The sequence below is a fragment of the Kogia breviceps genome, chromosome 1 (assembly GCF_026419965.1).
Source record: "Kogia breviceps isolate mKogBre1 chromosome 1, mKogBre1 haplotype 1, whole genome shotgun sequence".
Lineage (NCBI taxonomy): Eukaryota > Metazoa > Chordata > Mammalia > Artiodactyla > Physeteridae > Kogia > Kogia breviceps.
This window is the reverse complement of record NC_081310.1, coordinates 1,618,082-1,627,117: the sequence shown is the minus strand read 5'-3', so window position 1 is coordinate 1,627,117 and position 9,036 is coordinate 1,618,082. Positions and strand designations below refer to the sequence as shown.

Here is a 9,036-nt window from a genome sequence, read left to right as displayed (position 1 = left end):
CATCAGGGAACTCGACTGCCTTCAGGCGGGCGCACTCGGGCCTTGAAAACAGCTGCTAGGGTCTCTGCTGTGAAGGGGGCGAGTGAGTCCTTTTCTCCTTAACGGGCGGCAAGTTCAGTCTCATGGAAGCCGGTTTTGTAAGGAACGCAGGACGGTCCTGCAGGGAAGACGGGCGTGCAACGTGGTCTCGGACCTGAATTTTGAGTCGCCGCAAGGGCCTACGTTTACGACCGCAGCACTTCGGCGAGGTAGCGGCCGGCGAGCTGCGCCCTCTTGACCTGGGCCCAGAGGCGGGCAGCGCGGGGGCCGCCCCACGTCCCACAGGGTGTGAAGGCGGCGGGGCGCGGGGTCCCGGGGGGGGCGCCCAGCTGGCTCTGTGGACACTGGAGGTCTGTGCGTGCGTCCCTGACCCTGCGATCCGTGCGTAAACAGTGCTGAGTCTGTATTCGCCAGATGAGTCAGTGGAGGCCCAGCATTCAAAACCAGGCCCAGGCTTTTGGTCTCGGCCCCGCTGGGCCACCCCTGCTTTCCTACTAGAGAGATTTCTGCCCTCAAAGTAAGAGCCCCGCGTCGGCCTTGCTGCTCCGACCCCTCCCTCCACTTCCCACGCCATTCCCTGGGCCCCGGGGGCAGCCCGAGATTCCAAACTGCGGGGTCATCACGGCGGTGACCTTCTGACCTTCCCTCTGGCCCCCCCACCTTCCCCCGCGACCACCTTCCCCCGCGCCTCAGAGCTCCGCCCCCGCCCCGCCCCCCGCCCCGCCCCCCGCCGCCACCGCGCGTCCGGCCTGGGCCCCGACCCGAGTTCACGGCCACGCCCAGCTCGACCTGCACGGGACCCGAGGCGCAGCCTCGCAGTGGAAGCAGCTCCCTCCCGGCAGCCTCGGGCCACCGAGGCCGACATTTTCTAGAGCGTCCGTTCCTCCTTCCCCCGCGCAGCGCGGAGGGCGCCCAGGCCCGGCCCCCCGTCGCGTGTCCCGCCCTCGCCTCCCTCGGCCCCCAGCCTCGCGTCGGGCGGCCCTCGCAGCTGCGCCCGGGCTCCCGCTGCATCTCGAGCGTGTGCCGCCCACAGCCCGGGCCGCCTCGCCTCGGGCCCCCCAGCCGGCCCGGTCACCGCCGCGGCGACCGCAAGGGAGGTCCCCGGCAGACGCCGCGGAAGGAAGCGGGGCGGCCTCACCTTCCCAGGTAAGGCTCCGAGGTCGCCGTGGGCAAGGCCACCTGTAAGGACGGCCTTGGGCTTATCGCAAGGGCTCCTCTTGCGTCCGACGGGCCGCGGGGAGGCTGGTGCTGCGGGGACCGACCGCTCGGCGCGGAGGCCACCCGGGACATCGCCCCGCTTTTCACGTCGCCCCCGACGCAGCCCTGTGCCCTGCGAGGCCGCCCCGCCGCGCGCACCCGGGACGGGATGCCGCGGTCCGCCTGGGGTCGCGCTGATCCGTGCGGTGGACCTCATCCCCCCCAGTAACGGGAGGGCGGTCCTCAAGGAAGCACGGCGTCATTTTCTTCCCGTCTTTTGTCACCTGAGAGGTGGGGCGCCCACCCCGTGGTAGGAGGGGCAGGACGGCCCGGGTCACAGCACCGAGGGAGCCGCCCCCTCCCCCACCCCGCTCCAGTTCCTACTGAGACGGCTAGAAACGTGCACCCACTCTCCCGCGCCAGCGTTAAGCGAAATCGCTGGAAAGTAATGGCAGGTCCTAGTGAGCAGCCTGGGTGAGCTGAGTAATCGCTGCCAAGAGCTGTGGCTTCCTTTCCAAACACGTTCTGGGGTCCTGGTCCTGCCGAGGGACTTCCCTGCCGCCCTGTGTGCGCCCCGTGGAGGGCATGGAGTCTCCCTTTCCTTGAAAGCCACCCTCCGCCCCCGATCCCCCCACCCCACCCCCAGGCCTGCAGGCCGGCAGTGAGGTCGCAGCCCCGAGGTGCTTTCACTGTGAGTCACCTCGGCCACCTGGGGTACACCGATGCCCCTTCCCAGCCACCCAGGTTCAGTTGCTGAGAGTTTCAGAAACAGTCAAGCATGTGACACATTGCTCAGCCCGGGCAGCCAGGGTGGGGCCCCGCCCCGCGGCCGGGCAGGGGCAGGACCACCGCCTTCCTTCCCCGGACACCCCTCCCTGCCCTGCACACGCACACAGGCACACATGCTCGGATGCACACGCAACGCACACACAGGTACACACACGGGCCGTTAACCCGTCGACCGCACAACTGGCAAAATGCCACCTGTCTGTGCCTCAGCCCTGTCAGCATCTGCAGCCGAAGCCCGCTCACCCCGTGGAGTTCACCACCCATGAGCCCAGGCCCAGGGACCTGTGGCGGTGGAGGCTAGAAGCCCCCAGATGGGGATGGCCCCTTGGTAGGTTCCCAGAGCAATTCCAAATCAGTACGCACCACCCACTGTGTGCACAGAAAGCAAAGAGGGGATGGGGCTGGGGGAAGCTGAGCCTGGCAGCTCCGGGGTGGGCGGGAGCCCTTGACCCCCTGCTCAGACCCTGCTGGAGGGGGGCCTTCCCCAGGGCTCTCTAATGTGATCCTCACCTGCTCAGGGACACCCTCTCCCGCCCGCTCTAAGACACGGGAACTGGAGCCAAGCTGCACACAGCTGTCAAGTTGTAAAACTGACGTGGGAGCCAAACTCAAGTCAGTAACAATCTGACCTGTTTGTTCACTGGCCGGAAGCAGACACTCGGACACAGCGTGTGAGGCGTGTACATAATGAACTTGACATCACAACACAGCAGGGTTTTAAAAAATATTGTTAATTTAATGGTGTTGGGAAAGTTCGACAGAAATCTAAAAAAATAAAAAATAAAATGATTACACTCTAGGTGGATTAAAAAAAGATACAGGGCTTCCCTGGTGGCACAGTGGTTGAGAGTCCGCCTGCCGATGCAGGGGACGCGGGTTCGTGCCCCGGTCCGGGAGGATCCCACGTGCGGCGGAGCGGCTGGGCCCGTGAGCCACGGCCGCTGAGCCTGCGCGTCCGGAGCTTGTGCCGGATCCGCAGCGGGAGAGGCCACAACGGTGAGAAGCCCACGTACCGCAAAAAAAATAAATTAATTAATTAAAAAGATACAAAATTTTAACAAGAATAGAATTGAATGTTTTTAGATCATCAAAGAGAAAATAACACTCTAAAGCTGAAACTGCTAAAAGCAACAAATGACTATGGAAATGTAAAACAAAAAATTTAAAATCACTAAGAAAAAGGTCTGGAAAAATATTTGAACCAAATGGGACAATGTTTTATCCTAAATAAATAGTTCATACACATTAATAAGAAATACAAAGAATTATAATAGATATATGTCTGAAAGACGTAATTAGGCAGTTCACATAAGAAGAATTACATCTAGAAAGATTTTCAGTCTTCTTGTTTTCAAAGACATGTAGATTAAAATGAGATACCATTTGACCTCATTACCTATTAAAGTGGAAAAATATATTTTACTGATGAATATCTCTAACAAGATTGCACTGAACCCGTACCCTCCTGCAATGCCAGATGATTACTGATCACTGCAAGCATTTGTATCAAGCCAAGAAAATGCTCCTAGCCTTTGCCCTTCACGAGGGAATCTACACCCTGAGAACAGTGTGAAAGAAGAAAAAAGCCATAAGTGCAGTTATTCATTACAAATCTCTATAACAGCAAAAATTACTGCAAACAACCTAAATGTCCAAAATTAAGGGATTAGAAAATTCAGCAACATAGAAAAATGTGAATTTGCATGAATTGAGAAAAGCAGACTATAGAACAGGGCACATCCTGATTACATACATGCCTGTGAAACAGTTGCGTAAAATATATGTACGTGGAGAACATCTGAAATGGAATGTTGACAAAATAGAAAACCCAAGAATAATGGGATTACAGACGAATTCTCCACTTTTGAAAATGTCTTTCACTGGTAGGAAAGAAATTCACCATGTCATGCTTCACGAGGGCTGGGACGCTTTTTCTTCCTCCCCCTCCGGTACGCGGGCCTCTCACCATCGTGGCCTCTCCCGTCACAGAGCACAGGCTCCGGACACGCAGGCTCAGCAGCCACGGCTCACGGGCCCAGCTGCTCCGCAGCACGTGGGATCCTCCCGGACCGGGGCACGAACCCGCGTCCCCTGCATCGGCAGGCGGACTCGCAACCACTGCGCCACCAGGGAAGCCCCTGGGACGCCTTTTCTTATTCCACGTTACGTGATGTGACTGTGGTTTTTATGATGAAAAAGGCGAGATGATTTTCACAATTTTTCCAAAAGACTTAAGACGATGATTTGTACAGAAAAATTAACATCGAGGGGGAAAGTGGTAAGAGCTTAACTATACAGCCCATAAAGGGCCAGAAATAAAATAAAAATACTCCTGGAAGCCGTCTAGTTCAAAGCATTGGATATTTACTTACTAAGTATCTCCTCTGATCTCAGGCTTGTACCAGCCGCGGTGAAGGCGAGCCACCCTCACCCCAGGAGCTGATAATCCCACGAACAGGGTGAGGCTGACCCAGGTGACCAGCCCCCCCTAACCCCGGGCTCCAGCCGTCCAGAGGGAGGAGGGCCCGTTGGCGTAGGAAGGCCCCGGGTGGGATGGAGAGAGGGAGGGCCGTTTCCTCTCTGCTGTGTTGACACCCATCAGCAGTGGCCTGGAGTCTCAGCTGACTGCAATGAGTTTCCATTAATGGACTGTTTCTAACCCTGCGGGCAGAGGAGAGACCGGTGTCATGGAGTTGGCCTGAGCCACTGAAGCCAGGCTGGACACGCGGCAGGCCAGGCCCACAGCGGGGCCCCCAGCTCTGGCCCGAGCTGCTTCCTGCCACCAAGAGACGTGCGGAAAGGCCCAACGCCCAGGCCCTGGCAGAGAGGATCCGCCGTGCGCTCGGGACCACAAGGCCACAGCCCAGGAAACAAGAATCTCTGTGTTTTTAATAAACAACCCACTGCCTCCCCTCCACCCCCTGCCTCCATGGCCCTCTTGGTCCCCTTTGCCCGACTCTCTTTCACCTGGAGGTTTCTGGCTGTTCATCTCGAGCTTTCAGAATCACGCCCCTTCTATGCCCCAGGCTGAGAGGCTGTCCCTGACTGTCCCGGGCCCCTGCGAGGCAGCACCACCTCGGCCGGCCTTCTGGGGAAGGAGGCTGTGGCCCCCAGGCCCCCCACGACGAGAGCGTCCCTCGCCAGCAACCACGTGATCAAACATCAGGAAAACTGCTCCACGTTTCCCGTGGCCCCTCGGGCGTCCACACCGCGTGTGGCTCTGCCGGAGAGACCCAGGCTTGGGGGCTGGAATGCCGTGGAGGGCTGGGCCAGAGCCATCCATTCCCCGGCCTCTTCTCTTGCCTGCCTTTCCCGTCTTGTAAGTGGCCCAGGAGAGAAATCCCTGACCGCCACGGCGTGGACACGCGCACCCACTGCTCCTTAGGCTTTGCCACCCCTGGGGATCTCCATGGACCAGAGGGGCCACAGCTAGGGTGACCTCGTGTCCAGTTTGTGCAGAACGGGCCAGGGTGATGGCCCGGGTTGATTGTGATAATGCTTCTTTCACTCTCAGAAGTGCCTGCTGTGGCTCAAGAATTATTCCATCACCCCGCCTCAGATCAACGTGCAACGGGATGCACACACAAGCCTCTCTGTGGCCCCGACCTCAGTGGACGGGCGGCGCCCGTGGCGTTCCCCACTGGCCGTCCAGGCCTAGCCGACTCCTCTGCACTGAGGTCCTCGATGCCACAATTCTCTTCGACGGCTCCTCTCCTTTCCGTCCCCTCCTCCAGTTCCCTATGTGCGACCCTCCCTCTCCCCAACACAAACAGTGACAACAGCCCACAGCGGGGGGGGGGGGGGTCCCCCGGCTGGAGCTTCTCCCCGTCCAGCCCGCAGTTCTGCGCTGACCTGTGCAAAGCAGATGGGGGGAGTGCCCTCCTCAACGTGTCCAGTGGCTCCTCCTGGTGACATCCAAGTCCCCTCCTGCCACCCTCCTCCCCCCTGGGCTCTGCTGCTCGAAGAATTCCCCCTTCAGCTCCTTCTGGAACTGACCTCAGGCGCCGGGAAAGATTTCTGACTTACTCCTCCCATCAGAGGCAGCTGCTTCTCGTCTGAGCTCCGGGGGGACTTTGTTACCATTCACTCCAGGCCATCTGACCTCTAGCACGCTGGCCACTGCACACGGATCTGCCTCCCTGGCCTCCTAATCAGTGACCCTCCAACGTCAAGAACGGCGTCTCTGCGACGCCCAAACGGGGCCTTGCACACGGAGGAGCTCGCTGTAACGGGACGGTATGCTATAAAATGGATAAATAATCCACCTCAAATTTTTAACGCCAGACGGCCCAACAGTTCATTCATTCCTGGTGACGATGGGGCGGGGGCTCTGGGGGGACACACACACTGTCACATCAGTTGCTACGCAGCAGCTCATGGGAGGAAGTCTGCTAAGAAGAGTTGGGACCTAACCGGAGTCTTCGGGCATCCCCGCGCGCCCTTCCCCACCCCCTCCCTGGCCCCGCCGCCTCCTTCAAGGCCGGGCTTCACGCCCACTCTCTCAGTCCACGAGGGACCTCGCCCTCCTCTGAGCCCCTGAGCCCTGGTTTAGGAGAAATAATCTGCTGCTGAGTCAGGTGCCGCCCCGTGTCGTCTTTCGCACCGAACTTAGGTCTGTGTCCGGTTTAACCGGTAGGTTTTGCCGATGCAGGAGGCGAGTTAGAGCCGGCATTTGGATTCCAGGCTCCGCCCCTTTCATCTGGACACGCTGACCCTCCCTCTCCAGGGTCCAACCCTCCCTTGTGGCTCCCTGAGAACCTGAGTTGCTCAGAAAAGCCACTCTTTGGGCTAAAGCGCGCAGCCCAGCATCTCGGGGAGCCATTTGAGGGCCCCCCAGGGGCGGGCTCCCCGCAGCACGCCCGCTGTGCACAGACGCAGAACCCCTCTTTCCTAGAAGGCAGGGGAATCGCGGCGGGAGGCCCCTCCCCAGATAAAACCCTCACCCCTGGTGCCGTCTCCTCGCAGAGACAGACAGCAGCGGGGGGCAGGGGCCAAGGGGGGATGAGGGCCGCCTGGGCTCTGGGCACCTTTTCAACCGGCCACCAGGCCCCTGAGACGGTTGCCGTTCTTGGCTCATGAACAAAGAAACCGAGATACTTACGGAGAGGGACAGGCCAGGCTCCCAAGGCAGGCAGGGCGGTGTGCCGGCCCTGGGGACTTTTCCTCCAAGGACCCAGCTGGGAAGCCCCCCGCCCCCAATCTTCGGCCACCGTCTCCGCCCCAGGAGCCTGCCCCTCCCCCCTCCTCCCCCTCCCCCTCCCCCCCCTTCCTGCCCACCCAGTCGCCTCGGCCTGGGGGGCGGGGGGTGACAGGAAGGGAGGTGCTGGGCACCGGCCGTGAAGAGCCACCCTTCCTCTCGACGCCGCGTCCGCCCGGGCCTCGCCGGCCATGCGCCCCACCGAGCCCTGGAGCCCCAGCGCGGGGACGGCGCCCTGGGACTACTCAGGGTCGGGCGCCCCGGAGGAGCTGGAGCTGGAGCTGGAGCCGTGCGCGGCCCGGGACCTGCCCTACGGCTACGCCTACATCCCCGCGCTCTACCTGGCGGCCTTCGCCGTGGGCCTGCCGGGCAACGCCTTCGTGCTGTGGCTGCTGGCCGGGCGGAGCGGCCCGCGGCGGCTCGTGGACACCTTCGTGCGGCACCTGGCGGCCGCCGACCTGGGCTTCGTGCTCTCGCTGCCGCTGTGGGCCGCGGCGGCGGCGCGCGGCGGCCTCTGGCCCTTCGGCGAGGGCCTGTGCAAGCTCAGCAGCTTCGCCATGGCCGCCACGCGCTGCGCGGGCGCGCTGCTGCTCGCCGGCCTCAGCGTGGACCGCTACCTGGCCGTGGGCCGCCCGCTGGCCGCGCGCGCCCGCCGCACCCGGAGCTGCGCGCCGGCCGCGTGCGGGGCCGTGTGGGCCACGGCGCTGGCGGCCGGCCTGCCCTCGCTGGCCTTCCGCCGCCTGCGGCCGCTCCCCGGGGGCCGCGGCAGCCAGTGCGCCGAGGAGCCGTCCGACGCCTTCCAGGGCCTGGGCCTGCTGTCGCTGCTGCTGACCCTGGCGCTGCCCCTGGCCGTCACCGTCGTCTGCTACTGCCGCGTGTCGCGCCGCCTGCGCGGGCCGGCGCTCCTGGGCCGCGCCCGGGGCCGCCCGCTGCGCATCATCGTCGCCGTCGAGGGCGCCTTCGTGGGCTCCTGGCTGCCCTTCTGCGCGCTGCGCGCCGTCTTCCACCTGGCGAGCCTGCGCGCGCTGCCGCTGCCCTGCGGCCTGCTGCTGGCGCTGCGCTGGGGCCTCTCCGTCGCCACCTGCCTGGCCTTCGTCAGCAGCTGCGCCAACCCGCTCATCTACCTGCTGCTCGACCGCTCGTTCCGCGCGCAGCTGCGGCGGCGCGGGGCCTGCCGGCGCGCGGCGCGCCCGGCGCGCGGGGGCAGCTCGGCGTCCTCGGTCTCCCAGGACTACGGCCCCGTTCCGGAGCCCGGGCGGCGGTGCGGGCCGAGCGCCGACGACGAACGCCTCCTCGGCCGTGCGCCCATAGCCGGCCGGCCCGGCGGGGCGCGCGGAGAGGGGCGGGAGGCAGAGCGAGGTGGGCCGCCCCCGACCCCCTACCTGCCTGCCCGAGCGAGCGCGGAGAGCGGCTCCGCCGGCACCGCCTCCACCCTCCGGGGCTCCTTCACCAGCTTTCCCAGAACCTCAGCGTCTTCACCTCCCCCCACGCCAGGCGGCCGAGACCAGCCCTTCTCCCGCTCGGCCCCGTGGGCCCCTGGGCTCTTTGTCTCCAGCCCGAGAAAGGTCCTGCGAGATGGAGCCGACAGCAGCCCGGACAACGCAGCGTCCGCCAAGTAGGGGAAAGGGAAGTGGGCCTCCCTTCGCTGCCCCGTGGGTAGAAGCCCTGGCTGGAGCCCCCCCAAAAGCCACTCTTGTCTTGGGCTCTGTTACCTTTGTTCCCTACGATCGCCATTGCCTTCTGAGAGATACCTCCTCCAAGCCAGACCCTCTGCCCCCTCCCTCACTTCCCCCAAATCCTGCAGGCTGTGAAAC

At 62.9% G+C, this 9,036-nt stretch overlaps 1 protein-coding gene and 1 long non-coding RNA gene across 2 annotated transcripts; both read left to right on the top strand.

Moving 5' to 3' along the window:
* The first annotated feature begins 920 nt into the window (after nucleotides 1-920).
* Nucleotides 921-6,308, top strand: LOC136793165 (uncharacterized). Its single transcript, XR_010838051.1, has 2 exons — nucleotides 921-1,185; nucleotides 4,420-6,308. It is a non-coding gene; the product is annotated as an uncharacterized lncRNA (long non-coding RNA).
* A 1,081-nt stretch (nucleotides 6,309-7,389) lies between these two features.
* On the top strand, nucleotides 7,390-8,533 carry GPR25 (G protein-coupled receptor 25). Its single transcript, XM_059040306.2, is given in 2 exon segments — nucleotides 7,390-8,459; nucleotides 8,461-8,533. Coding segments are annotated over 2 exon segments (1,119 nt in total). The 5' UTR covers nucleotides 7,390-7,413.
* Nucleotides 8,534-9,036: the final 503 nt, after the last annotated feature.